General features: G+C 38.0%; 1 protein-coding gene across 1 annotated transcript in view; it reads left to right on the top strand.

Annotated features, from left to right (window-relative positions):
• LOC139935204 (calcium-transporting ATPase type 2C member 1-like) overlaps positions 1–15,429 on the top strand; it is a 46,913-nt gene that overhangs the window by 22,503 nt on the left and 8,981 nt on the right. The window contains exons 21-22 of the mRNA XM_071929687.1: positions 12,199–12,294; positions 14,410–14,551. Of these exons, the coding sequence (XP_071785788.1) occupies positions 12,199–12,294; positions 14,410–14,551 (238 nt within the window). The remainder of the gene's footprint in view (positions 1–12,198; positions 12,295–14,409; positions 14,552–15,429) is intronic.

The following is a 15,429-nucleotide window of genomic DNA, read 5'->3' as shown; positions in this document are numbered from 1 at the left end:
AAACTTGCAAAACTCATCAAAAGACCATAGTTTTATTTGCATCGGGGATGAAGAATATATATCTAAAGAAATATATTTTTCACAGAATTCGGGCAAGACTGATACTTACAACTGTACAAAGATCAGTGTATATGGGTAAAACCAAACTACCCTAATTTATGTAAAACTTTCTGAAAACTTTATATAAATGAGACCAATTTGGTCCAGGAAGTTGGAATATGAGTAAGATTTGCAAAGCTTCAAAACACCATTTAAGATTTGCAAAGTCTATAATGGTGACATCACTCTATAGAAATGCTTAATAGTTTTGTTCAAGAAATAAAGCCCAAAACTTACAAAAGTGTCTACAACAGGGTTTTGGTTTTTGGGTTAGAATACCGGTCGAGGCACTTAAAACCATAATGGCTTCAGAAAAAGTTGGAAAGGTATTGCATTCCGCTCTACCTGTCTGGCTCCTAAGATACCCACGCCTTCATCCCTACAGACTGTGACGGGGGTAACCCTGTTTCAGCCCCAGGAGTAGGTGGTATTGTGCCCATGGTGGCAAGTTGATTTGGGTCGATAGCCCAAATCAGTTAAAGGAACACGTTGCCTTGGATCGGACGAGTTGGTCAAAACAAAAGCGTTTGTAACCGTTTTTTATAAAATGCATATGGTTGGAAAGATGTTTTAAAAGTAGAATACAATGATCCACACAAGTTTGCCTCGAAATTGCGTGGTTTTCCTTCTACTGTGCGAACTAACATGGCCGGCCGTTTATGGGAGTCAAAATTTTGACCCCCATAAATGGCCGACGTGTTAGTCGACGAGGTTAAAGGAAAACCACGCAATTTTGCATGTTTGTGTGGATCATTGTATTCTACTTTTACAACATCTTTCTACCCATATGCATTTTATAAAAAACGGTTACAAACGCTTTTCAAAGACCAACTCGACCGATCCAAGGCAACGTGTTCCTTTAAGTCTAGCCCTCAACCTTAAGGCGGCCGTCCGGGACGTTATGTGATCTCACATAACAAAATAACCAACTAAAAAGTCCTCTTGACTTCGTGATCGAGGACACATTTCACAGAGCTGCAAAATCAGGCAAGATCAAACAAATTATGCTCACCAAAAATAAGGTTACTAACCAAAATACCATCTCAATTGAACCATTTATGACTGATATTCCGCCTGTTGAGAAAATGAGGAGAGAAGAAACACCCTTGTTGGACGTATTTGGTGCTTTCAGTCAGATAGGAATTAAAGAATTCTGGCTAAAAGTCTTTTATTATAGTGAGAAGTTACCTCTTTCTTAAAATCTATGCAACTTCAGAGGGAGCCGTTTCTCAAAATGTTTTATACTATCAACAGCTCTCCAATGCTCGTTACCAAGTCAGTTTTTAAGTTAATATCTGTTCTGGGTAATTACCAAACGTGTACCATTCATTTAAAGGCAGTGGACACTATTGGTAATTACTTCGTGTGACAAGGGTGTTTTTCTTTCATTATTATCTCGCAACTTCAATGACCGATTGAGCTCAAATTTTCACAGGTTTGTTATTTTATGCATATATATGCTGATATACACCAAGTGAGAAGACTGGTCTTTGACAATTGCGAACAGTATCCAGTGTCTTTAACGCAGCTCTATGAAATTAAGCCGTAGTCTGAAGTGCACCTCTTTGAAGTGGAAATGGCTTTTAATAACAATGGTACAAAGGAATGTGCAACAGCGGACTTTGACTTGTGAGCAATATTTACACGTTGCAACTACCACAGAAGCCCAAATCAATGGTGTATCAACAGTCAGTTGATGACGCCTGTAGTGTTTTTACGCAATTGATCATGACAATCTGTCATAAAAGTTCAGGGTTGTATGTTTTCTTATCAAGTTTTGTTTCTAAATCTTTGTTTGCATATCCTCATTTGATGTCATGGGTCTTGCTTGTTGTCCTTCTAGGAACTGGCCTTTGGTAATGGTGTTGGAGTGTGTAAAGGAGGAATGTTTTATGATCAGTACATGTAGTTAGTATCAATTGTGTCCTTAAAGGCACTAGACACCTTTGGTAATTTTCAAAGACCAGTCTTCTCACTTGGTGTGTCTCAACAAATTTTTAGCTCATTTGGTCGTTCAAAGTTGCGAGATAATAATGAAAGAAAAACACCTTTGTCACACGAAGTTGTGTGCTTTCCGATGCTTGATTTTGAGACCTCACATTCTAATTCTCTCAGGTCTTAAACTTAACTTAACTTAACTTTAATGCATTTATAAAGCGCTTTAACACTGTTTCAAAGCGCTGTACAGTCAAGAAAAACATTGAAATGCAGGATTAAAAAACCATGAGAAAAATAGCAATATGGCTTTTTAAAAATACACAACAGTTAAAAAAGTAGCAAGATATTAGTAAAAACATTGTAATACAAACGATCATCTTGAAATCAAATTTGTGGAAAATTACTTCTTTCTTGAAAACTACGTTACTTCAGAGGGAGCTGTTTCTCACAATGTGTTATTCTATCAACAGCTCCCAATTACTCGTTACCAAGCATGTTGCCAAGTAAGGTTTTATGCTAATTATTATTTTGAGTAATTACCAGTAGTGTCCACTGCCTTTGGTATACTCAATAAATTAATTGCCATAAAATCTAACTTGGCACATAAGAAACACTGCAGCTATTGATAGTTCAGAAACAGTTCCCCTTGAATAGAATGTGGTTTTAGAGAGAGAGAGGGGTTTAAAAACACTTTAATCTGATTGAATGTTTCCTGCAGCGAAATGTTTAGCAGCCTGATAAACACTGCTTTATAAAATGTTGAGGCCCAATAAAAGTAAAAGAAATTTGAAGACGTACTTGCATTTACTATAACTAAATTGGCCTACATGTAAAGCATAATGTGTCAAGGATCTACTTGGCCATTTTGACGGGCAGTTATGCTAAGATCATGAATTCTGAGACTGATCTAAACAGCACCTTGTCTGGGTTTGTACAAGGTGATATGGTGCAACCAACCATGCCAGAAACACCTTGGCAGATCTTTTTCTCTAAACGATAAGTGTAACTGGGTTCTTTTATTTGCATCACACAACACATGGGACCTAGTACAGCCTTTACGTCCCATCCAAAAGATAAAGCACTTAAATGGTTAAGTGTCTTGTTGCAGGGTTGTACAGCTGGAGCAGAGTGAGTGCCTGGGTAATTTTGCATTTGAATGGCAAGGCAAGTGAAGCGAGTGTATGGAGTAGAGTGAGTGCAATACTTAACGGCCTTAGGTCCAGGGGCCGATCTAACCACCCACACGCTTTCCACAAGACTCATACGAAAGTACAGAATATACAGTGCTTTAAAGGGTCCACAGTGTCCACAGGTTTTTGTTAAACTTACACAGTTTGAAGATAATGATGCCAGTACATTTAGAAAGCCTCTCTGAAAATATTAAAGGAACACGTTGCCTTCGGTCGAGTTGGTCTTTGAAAAGCGTTCTGTAACCGTTTGTTGTCAAATGTGTATGGTTAGAAAGATATTGTAAAAGTAGAATACAATGATCTACACAAATATGCCTCGAAATTGTGTGGTTTTCTTTTTACCCTGTCGACTAACACGGTCGGCCATTTATGGGAGTCAAAATTTTGACTCCCATAAATGGCCGACCGTGATAGTTCGCGACGTAAAAGGAAAACCGTGCAATTTCGAGTGATACTTGTGTGGATCATTATATTCTACTATTAAAACATCTTTCTAACCATATGCATTTCATAACAAGCGGTTTCAAACGCTTTTAAGAGACCAACTCGTCCGATCCAAGGCAACGTGTTCCTTTAATTGCTGAGGAACAAGTTTTGAGAAATGTAGTTTTAGAGAAATGAGTAAAACAAATCACAAAATAGTTTTTGCTCATCATTTTTTTATGCACTTCTGGTAAATGCGGTTTACATGCTAAAACTGAAACGGACATTATTTTTGTGACATTGTTTTATTAACTTCTCAAAAACTACAGCACCTCAGCAGGTAATACTTTTCAAACGGTGTTAGTTTAATGTAAATCTGTGAACATTGTGTTTTGTGTTTCCAAAAGTACCCAAATACTACACAAAAACTGCTATAAATTCAATGGGAAACTTTTTGAAGGGCACCTGTGCCAAGACCAGGGGCAACGGGGCCTCTTTGGCCTGCGTGTAATTCCAGGCCGGAGCTGTGCCACTGAAAATAAAAAGACACAGAATGCTGTCCTGCTGTGCCTGGCACCATCCTTTCATTTTGTTTTGGTCAAATTGCCGTACGATCGTGAGCCAAGGTGTTCTGTAAATGGATTGGCAGTGATTCAAATCACTGCATTCTGCACGACATTCTGCAAAAAGCTAACCTTAGAGTAAAAATAAAATAATCTTTTTCAAATAACAACTCAAAAACAGTTGTGCCAGGTGTTGTTTTCCAAGAATGCTTTTTTAATTTACTGTACTTTAAAGCCATTGGACACTTACGGTTAACAGTACTGTCCAAAGGCCCACACTTCGTGTAACACAACTTATATATCACATAACAAACCTGTGAAAATTTAGGCTCAATCGGTCATCGGAGTTGGGAGAAAATAACGGGAAAACCCACCCTTGTTTCCACACGTTTCGCCATGTCATGACATGTGTTTACTATAAATCCGTAATTCACGTTGTCAAGAATTGATAATTGTTTCAATGTTTTCTCAAAAAGTAGACCTAAGGTATTTCATGGAATAATATTTCAAGAGAAGTCTTTAAACTTTACCTCCTGTAAACCCTGTCAGTTAGTTGTAAATTTGTGAACTTGGGATTGGTTTAGCTGACAAAATAGTGATCATGTTTTGGGTTATCAACATGCCTGGAATTACAGGCAGGTCATGGGCATGGCCTCTATGCCCCTGAACTTGGCCTTGATGCCCCTTCACTAAGATTTTCTAATTAAATGCCCTTGGCCTTTGCAAAATGAAAATGGCCTCGCCCTTTCAAATATGAAGATTCAGGGCTGGATCAACCTTATACATTAGGTAATAAACCTGTGAAAATGTGTGTTTAATCTGTTGTGTGCGAATCAGGAGAAAATAGTTGGGGGGGGGGACATCCACAACTCTCAGCATGCAAATACTTTGGTCATAAGTCTGGTTGCACCAGCCAAAATCAGCTGCTTGTTTCTTTGAAGGTTTTCCGATACTGGTTTCTAGGGTGTGACATAATTCCAGAGGGAAATGTTTTAACAGAAAAAAGGGTTCTAGCAAAAACTTCATAAATGAGTTAGCTTTTAGACTAAAACTAAATAATAAAGAATAATACTGTACCTTTAACAGTTCTCAATCTGCAAACACAGGTGGACACACTTTCAGTGGAATATAAATAGTAACCTCCTAACATACTTGCTACATGTCTGACAATACATTCATCGTTCATGACCTATTTAGTGACAATAAAAGGGATTTATTTTTCGGCTTGTGTTAACAGCATGTGTGTGTGTGTTTGCTAGGTAGGTTTTGTTCTTTAGGCATATTTGGGAACTGTCTTGCTATGCATTCTATTCTACTACTGCGGAGTAGATTTTCGGGAGACTTCTCAGTTTTGAAAAGAACTGTCCTGCCTTTTAACTACTACATGTACCTGGGTGGATGGTAGAAAATTGGCTGGGACTATACAAATAGAGGATCAATATTAACTTCACTACCACGGAGTGATTTCTTGATTGGTTCTCAGCCATTACTTTGTCCTTGGGATGGGACGTAAAGCCGTTGGTCCCATGTGTTGTGTAACGTATGTAAAAGTACCCAGTACACTTATCGAAAAGAGAAGGGGTTCTCCCCAGTGTTCCTAGCTTTGGCTGCTGTATGCGCCATAGCGCCTTAGCACCCTTATAAGGTGCTAAATAATGGGGACTCAGATTTCATCACTGCAATAACCTATCTTTCTGAAGGTGGGTATTACTCAGCGCCTTGAGTACCCTGTTTGATATATACGTGCGCTATAGAACACATACATACATACATACACAAATGTTTTATATACCGCCATTTCATCAAGACCACAGCGGTTTGTGATGAAACAGAGAAACAAACAAACCATGAGACAAAATGCAAATTGAACCAAACAGCAAAACAATCTTTGTGGGAACAGGTGTGATTTCAGATTCTTGAAAGTATGAAGTGAATCAGCCGAGCGCATAGATGGGGGGGGGGGGACTTTTCCAAAGTTTAGGAGCGGCAAAAGAGAAGGATTTTTCAGCAGCTGAAGCAAGAGATCTGTGGGTTATTTTTGTGTTCAACAAGACGGGTAGTGTCGTTTGATGACCGCAAGCCGACTCTTCCCGGTGTGTACAAAAATAGAAGACTTTGATATTATTATTAGTCAGCATCAGGAAACTGAAACCTACCTGGCAAGTACTCACACACAGGCGGTGTTACCGCAAGACATTTACACATTGATACCTCACCACATAGGCCCTAATGCATTAAATCCCAGATAGGGATTTAGCAACCAGACACTGAGACTTTAAATAATAAAGAATTAATACAGTTAATAGTCTTCAGTCTGCAAACAGCTGAACACAATTTTCGGAAGAATATAAATAGCAACCTCCTAACATATATGTTTGATTGTTCCTGACCTATTTTAGTGACAACAACATAGATTAGTAGCAAAAGGATTGGTGTATTTAACGTCACCCCCCCCCCCCCCCCATAGGCTTATTGTGATTCTGGGAAAGGATGTTAAAATGAATCAGCCTTGGAACACACTTATTCGTTTAAACCTTATCAGGTAGTGATAGATAGAGCAATTGGTTGAGGGTCCGCGAAGCAAGACCTTCATGATGATGTTATTGACAATTGTAAATACATTTGTACTGGTTTAAAAGGCATTAGTAGGGCCTATACCTTTGTTTTTTTGTAACTGTTTTTATACAATAAATGTAGATATTTATACAATCAATCCATTGAAAATTCAAAAAGTGGGCCTGTGTTTTTCAGAATTGCCGAAAATGCGGAGCAAATGTAAAGTGATGTTATTTTGCTCTTCACTTCAGTGTCAGAAAATTATCATTCAATTGGTGGATTTTGCTGGTATCTTGCTCTCGTATTGAGTTTTTAGGGAATTTGTTTAATAGTTTTTAACAAAACCTGAAGTTTATTATTTTATTTTTATGCCCCGCCGGCGAAGCCAGCCGAAGGGGCATATAATGTTTGCCTTGTCCTTCCGTGTGTGCGTGTGTGTGTGTGTGTGTGTGTGTGTGGACATCATCCTTGTCCGAGCGATATCTCAAGAAGGACTTGGCATATCGACTCCAAACTTGGTTTGTGGATTGGTTATGGGATCCCCTAGAAGCCTATTGATTTTGGACCCCCTCAGATAAATATTAAGCTCGTTATAGCTAAAACAAAAGAAATGTTGTCCGAGCGATATCTCAAGAAGGACTTGGCGTATCAACTCCAAACTTGGTTTGTGGATTGGTCATGGGATCCCCTAGAAGCCTATTGATTTTGGACCCCCTCAGATAAATATTAAGCTCGTTATAGCTAAAACAAAAGAAATGTTGTCCGAGCGATATCTCAAGAAGGACTTGGCGTGTCAACTCCAAACTTGGTTTGTGGATTGGTCATGGGATCCCCTAGAAGCCTATTGATTTTGGACCCCCTCAGATAAATATTAAGCTCGTTATGGCTAAAACAAAAGAAATGTTGTCCGAGCGATTTCTCAAGAAGGACTTGGCGTATCAACTCAAAACTTGGTTTGTGGATTGGTCATGGGATCCCCTAGAAGCCTATTGATTTTGGACCCCCTCAGATAAATATTAAGCTCGTTATGGCTAAAACAAAAGAAATGTTGTCCGAGCGACATCTCAAGAAGGACTTGGCGTATCAACTCAAAACTTGGTTTGTGGATTGGTCATGGAATCCCCTAGAAGCCTATTGTTTTTGGACCCCCTCAAATATTAAGCTCATTTTGGCTAAAACCATAACTAAAAAAGGACTTGGTTTAGCAACTCCTATCTCAGCGGGGCATTTGTGTTGTCAACACAACGTTCTTGTTTCCCCCTTCTTCTTTCAAAAGTTCTGTTTAGATTGAAAATGCCATGACAACTTACAAAACAAACAAGTTTGGGGGAGAGAAAATGTTTACTCAACAAAAATGTGTATAGTCAGGTGCTAGCGCAACTGAAGGAGCTTTGTAAATATTTGAATAACCCCAAGTTTGGTTTCGTTTTCTATGTATTCATAGCATTTCTTTTTTATTTCTTTTTTTCACACTGGAGACGCTTTTCTATGTATTCGTAGCATTTTTTTTTATTTCCATTTTTTTCCCACGCGAGACGCTTATTCTTTTGTTGCTGCTCTTTATTAGTTCAATCGCCCCATGTTGGGAACGGATGTTCCTTCAACAAAAGATCACCTCTTGGGCAGCATAAGGGGAAAACCCCTTGTGAGAAATCACAAAATTCCTTTGTAAATTTTGCATTTGACTGCCGACCCCAGGACCAATAAAACACGACCCCAGGAACCAATAAAACACAGAACTGAGAGTCTTTTTTGTTTTGTTCGCCAATTGAATAATTATACCTCAACTGTGTAATATCAGAAAGAATAGCAACCAATTTCCAAAGAGTTGGGTCGAGTAACTCGTCCTACTTTAGGATGGGTTCTAATGCATTCTAACGCCTATGGTTACGAAACTTAACTTGTCCTTAGTCCTAAGAGTAATTCTAAATTACAAAGATTTTGGTGAAATCGACAGCATGGCACAATTTCATAGAGCTGCTTAAGCAGAAAATATTGCTCAACTACTTTCTGCTTAGCAGAAATGAGCAGAATGCCACTCACAAATTGTACACGTGACATGGTAGTTTGGCTGGTAGCCTTATACTGGTAAGCATAATTTCGTTAAGTGCTAAAAGGTACTGGACAGCAGGCCCCTTTGGTCATTGTCAATGACAATTGCTCCCACTTGGTGTATCTCAACATTTTTTAAATGATTAAAATAACAAATCTTTGAAAATTTTGACTCAATTGGTCATCGAAGTTGCAAGAAAATAATTAAAGGACAAAAAATGGAATGCACTTCAGGCCTGAAGTATTTTAATATTCGAGTGAGAAATTACGTCTTTCTCAAAAACTACATTACTTCAGAGGGAGTCGTTTCTCACTGTGATTATACTATCAACAGCTCTCCATTGCTCATTACTAAGAAGGTGCTAACAATTGTGTTGAGTAATTACCAATATTGTCCAGTGCCTTTAACAAGCATTTGAGCAATTAATTATCCATCAAGGTTACCGTGTGCAAACACTATAGATGGATAAAGGGTCAGTCGAATTGACCACTACACATACAATTTAGTATATTATTATGCGAGGACGGGGGTTGATGCTTCTATAACAGAATTAATTCATTAGGCACTGGACACCTTTGGTATTGTCAACACCAGTATTCTCACTTGATGTATCCAAATAAATATAAATACGCAATATAAAACAACAAATCTGTGCATATTTTGGCTCAATATTGGTCATTTAGAGTTGTAAGAAAATAATGGCAGATAAAAACCTTGTTCCACAAATTTGTGAGATGCCATTCTCAACTTCAAATAATTATTTGAGTGAGAAATTACTTGTTTCTGAAAAACTACATTATATAATAATAATAATATCGAAGTCTTATATAGCGCACCAAACAAGGTACTCAAGGCGCTGAGTATATACAAACTTTCAGAAAGATAGGTTATTGCAGTGATGAATGTTGAGACCCAATTAGTGAGCACCTTATAAGGGTTTACAAGGTGCTACGGCGCATACAGCAGCCACATCCAGGAACACCAGGGCGAACCCCTTCTCTTTTCGATAAGTGCATTGGGTTCTTTTACATGCGTTACACAACACAATGGACCAACGGCTTTTCGTCCCATCCAAAGGACGAAGCAATGGTGAAAGTGTCTTGCTTAAGGACACAAGTGTCACGGCTGGGGATTCGAACCCACACTCTGCTGATCAGAAACACCAGAGTTTGAATTTGTTGATCTTAACCGCTCGGCCACGACACTTCCGTATGTTACTTCAGTGGGAGTGTTTCTAACAATGTTGTGTACTATCAACAGCTCCTGTTGCTTGTTTACCAAGTAAGTTTGTACGCTAATAGTGTTCTTGAGTAATTACAAATAGTGTCCAGTGCCTTTAAAGTAAGGCTACCCTAAGTCTATTGGCACACAAACAACAATAAAACACAGCGCACTGTGGCTTGTTACCAAGTAAGTTTTTATGCTAATATATATATTTTTAGTAGTTAATACAAAACGTGTCCAGGGGTCGATTTCACAAAGAGTTAGGACTCGTCTTCTCTCGAGTTTAGGATGAGTAACTCGTCCTAACTTAGGATTAAGCTTAAGGTCTGCATGCTACAGTGCAGGGTTGGGACTCGTCCTAAGTCCTAAGATTAGTCTTAAGTTGGGAAGAGTTTTGTGAAATCGCTGGCATCGCTTTTAAACAAAAATAAAAATACCATACTATAAAACATTTAATGAAATAAAGTTGACTCTTGCTCCGAATAATTCTTTTTAAATGGAAGCGGGAGGGGGCGCTTTTTTCAGTAGGCTTAGTTGAGTATCAGTAGACCCACAATTTCGGTCCTCCATGACACAGCGAAAATCTTTGCATGAACATACATGTAGTATGTACATTCAGTCAACACTTCATATGCTTCAATCCATTATCTACACAATTAGCTGCAAGAAGATTGTGTACATTCTTACTCGACCAAGGTAACTTACTTAAAGAAAACACAAACACTACTCTTCCCCCATTGACAAGACAATGCATTTCAAAATTAACCATTCGGGCGAAATCTTCACAATTGCTAGACGTTGTTTACCGTTTCCCATAGCAACAAGGTCTTGGGGCTACACTTTAAAGGGAGAGGAGCATGTTGGATTGGTATTTATACATGTAGCATCTCTACTATTGTGTACATTCTCCCTCGACCAATGTAGTTTACTTTGTTAAACGCTAAACACAAAAGTAAGTAAATACACTCTGCTCCCATGGACAAGACAATGCATTTCAAAACTAACCATTCGCAATCTTCACAATTGCTAGACATTGTTTACCGTTTCCCATAGCAACAAGGTCTTGGGGCTACTCGACTAATGGAGTGGAGCATGTTGGATTGGTATTTATAGCATCTCTAGAAGCTGTTACTGTGTGTGTGTGTTTGCTTAAAATGTTAGGACTCCAAGAGAACAGACTACATTGTACTGTTTGCGTAATGGTGTCTGGTGCATCCTGGGGCCCAGAGCTGCTTAACAACTAGCACAAAAAGTAGCTAAGCACACAATGATTATGAAGACCAGAATAATGCTACCAGCCAAACTCCCATGTACTTGTCACATGTACCATTTGTGGCTGGTATCCTGCTCATTTCTGCTTAGCAGATAATTGTTAAGCAATCTTTTTTTGCTTTAAAGCAGCTCTATAAAATTGGGCCCAAGTGACCAATCTGATAGAACATAGCTTAAGAAAACAGTCACAGAAAATTAGCCCACCCTATAATGTTTTGGTTTCTATCAGTTTGCATAGTTATCTTAACTGTTTTGAACATACTGTGTTCCATACTCCATACTGACCAAAATACCTCATCCAAAACCAGCATAAAATAGCACAGAATAGATACTGCTTAGAAGATTCAGGTTACCAGCCCAAGTTACATTATGTTTGAATTGTTGTGGCTGGTGCCAGACTCAATTTTCGCTTTGCAAAGAAATTGGTCAATTCAATTCAATAATTAGAGGTTGATATGGTGTTTGGAAAAGCCTTTGGAGCGCCACTGCAGCTCCGGGCTGTATGCTCCCCAGGGAGCTGAGAACAATTAAAGGAATGTTATAATACAAATAATAACAACAATAAGGTGCTCAAAGCGCATGAAGAGAAGAAAACAGAAACGAATCAACAGAAGGAAGAGGGAATATCGTTCAAACAACTACTGAAAAGCTGTTTGAAACTAATGAAATTTCAATTTGTCTTTAAAAGTGTCCACGATGCCACTATCCCGAATGTGTTATCAGCCCAATGACCGGGGCACTAATGTAAAGCGTAGTAATTTGTTATTGTGAAATGCGTTATATAAACAATGAGTTATTATTATTACCATTTTCTACCATCATGTAAAATGTCTAATAATTTTTTTTTAAGTAAAATTTTGTTTGATTTTTTTTTTTCCAGATGCGAGACAACATCATTACCCCTCGGGACACCACAATGACGTTTACGTGTTTCGTGTTCTTTGACATGTTCAACGCACTCAGTAGCCGCTCTCAAGTAAGTCCCTAAGCTTTTGAATCACTGTGGCTACGAGAATCATAGCTTTGAACCACGCCAAAACTACACTGTATGATATTGAATGGTCAGACAGTAGGAGGGTTGACTGTGTACTGTGTAGATACATTGACCACATGATATCATTCTGCGGGCTGGCATAATTTATCTATCATTCAAATCAAAACCACACTGTATGATATTAAATGGTCAGACAGTAGGAGGGTTGACTGCGTACTAAGTAAACATTTTGACAACATGATATCATTCTGCGGGCTGGCATAATTTATCTATCATTCAAATCAAAACCACACTGTATGATATTGAATGGTCAGTCAGTAGGAGGGTTGACTGCGTACTAAGTAAATATTTTGACAACATGATATCATTCTGCGGGCTGGCATAATTTATCTATCATTCAAATCAAAACCACACTGTATGATATTGAATGATCAGACAGTAGGAGGGTTGACTGTGTACTAAGTAAATACATTGACAACATGATATCATTCTGCGGGCTGGCATAATTTATCTATCATTCAAATCAAAACCACACTGTATGATATTTAATGGTCAGACAGTAGGAGGGTTGACTGTGTCTTGTGTATACACTAATTCACATTTTATCATACTGCAGGCTGGCATAATTCTAATGTTTCATACCAAAGTGGGTGGTATTGAATGGACCAGCAGTAGGAGGGTTGACTGTGTATTCTGTAGATGCATTGACCACACGCTTTTTTTGCCAGCTGGCATAGTTTATCATTTAAAACCCCATTGGATGTACAATAGGAGGTTCAACAGTGTGCTTACTGTATAGATATCATATTGCATGCTGGCATAGTTAATCCATAATTCCAAACCACAGTAGATGATACTGAATGCTCAAACAGCAAGAGGGCCAATTCTATCTTATCAAATTAAGAGTCGTGGCCGAGCGGTTGTGAGCATCAAATTCAAGTCTCGTGGTTAATTCATCAGAGTGTGGGTTAGAATCCCGTTCATGACATGTGTGTGCTTGAGCAAGATGCTTTATTGTAATTGCTTCTCTCCACCAAGGGGTATAAAATGGATACCTGCGAGGGTAGAGGTTGATATTTTATTTGAAAAAGCCTTTATAGCGCCACGGCAGCTCAGGCTGTATACAGTACCCCCCAGGGAGCTGATAAATATTACAGGAATGTTGTAATTTAAAATCCCTGTATATCACCTAGTTAGTAATATACAATTCAATTCAAAAGGCCTATTCACAATTGGTTTTAATTTTTGATGATTAGTTTTAGTGGAACCTAACTCTTAAAGGAACATTACAGTTTTAATAAGAAACAAAAATTGTGCAGATCACAGATTAGCATAAAACTTACACGGTCTATGATAATGATAAGAGAAAACATCCCATGAAATATTATGGTCTGAAATGTCCTATTTGTTGAGAAATAAATAATCTTATTTCGTGCTTGGAGTTTATCACTCAGGGAGTCTTTATTAATTTTTTCATTTTGCATCGATGTCGTGCAAAAATGTGAATCGGTTTTCAACTGTTTTCTCGGGACCCAGATGGCCAATCGATCTCAAACTTACAGGTTTGTCAGGTTATATATAACTGGTGGATTACATAAAGTACTTACACTGCCAGCAACTGTTGTGTCAGCAAAACCAATTCGTGATGTTCCTTTAAAGGGAAGGTACACGTTTGGTAATTACTCAAAACAAATATTAACTTAAAAACTGACTTGGTAACGAGCACTGGAGAGCTGTTGATAGTATAAAACATTGTGAGAAACGGCTCCCTCTGATGTAGCATAGATTTGTAGAAAGAGGTAATTTCTCACTAAACTAATAAAAGACTTATTTTAGAAGTCTTTTATTTCTATCTGAAAGCACACAAATTCATCCAACAAGTGTGTTTTTTCTCTCATCACTTTTTTTCGCCACTTCGATGACCAATTTAGCTCAAATTTTCACAGGCTTGTTATTTTATGCTTATGTTTGGATACACCAAGTGAGAAGACTTGTCTTTGACGATTATCAAACGTGTACCTTCCCTTTATTTGCTGAGACTGCCAAAATTGTTGTAATTTTGTATTATTTTGTTTAATTTTTTTGATCAATCCACAGACAAAGTCGATATTCACGATAGGTCTCTTCACAAATCGTATGTTTTTATATGCCGTGGTGGGTTCAATCATGGGGCAGCTGGCCGTCATATATTTTCCACCCTTACAAAGGATATTTCAAACCGAAGCTTTAACATGTTACGGTAAGTCTCGAGTTATATTCCAGCATATTTTCTTTCATTTCCTCGCCGGATTATGTTTTTTTATCTTTGTAAATTTACCCTAAGTAAAGCAGATGGTCATATTCGATACAGAACAAACATTAAAATATTTTTCTCGCAAATGTTTTTTTCTTTTCTTATTTTTAAAGGAACACGTTGCCTTGGATCGGTCGAGTTGGTCTTTGAAAAGCGTTTTGTGACCGTTGGTTATAAAATGCATATGGGTAGAAAGATGTTGTAAAAGTAGAATACAATGATCCACACAAACATGCCTCGAAATTAAGTGGTTTTCCTTTTACCTTGTCGACTAACACGTCGGCCATTTATGGGGGTCAAAATTTTGACTCCCATAAATGGCCGACCATGTTAGTTCGCACAGTAGAAGGAAAACCACGCAATTTCGAGGCAAACTTGTGTGGATCATTGTATTCTACTTTTTAAACATCTTTCCAACCATATGCATGTTATAAAAAACGGTTACAAACGCTTTTGTTTTGATCAACTCGTCCGATCCAAGGCAACGTGTTCCTTTAAAGGAGTTGGGTACTTTTTGTAGTACAAAACACAATGTCCACAGATTTACTTTAAACTTACACAGTTTAAAGAAAATTATATTAGAAGGTGTCCCTTAAAGTATCATTTGCTGAGGTGCTGTAGCTTTTGAGTGAAACATATCACGAAAATTCATTTTACATGCTAAAATAATTGTTGTCTCACCGGTACGTAAATTATTTAGTAGATGTTAATTTTGTTATTTTTTATATTTTTTATAGTGCATTGAAGCAAACAATCAATCTGACCTTCTAGCTCAGCTGTAAATCAATCCAGATGTTATGATATATATAAAAGCCCCCCCAACC

The sequence above is a fragment of the Asterias amurensis genome, chromosome 3, assembly GCF_032118995.1.
Source record: "Asterias amurensis chromosome 3, ASM3211899v1".
NCBI classification, from domain to species: domain Eukaryota; kingdom Metazoa; phylum Echinodermata; class Asteroidea; order Forcipulatida; family Asteriidae; genus Asterias; species Asterias amurensis.
This window is presented reverse-complemented; position numbering and strand designations above follow the sequence as displayed.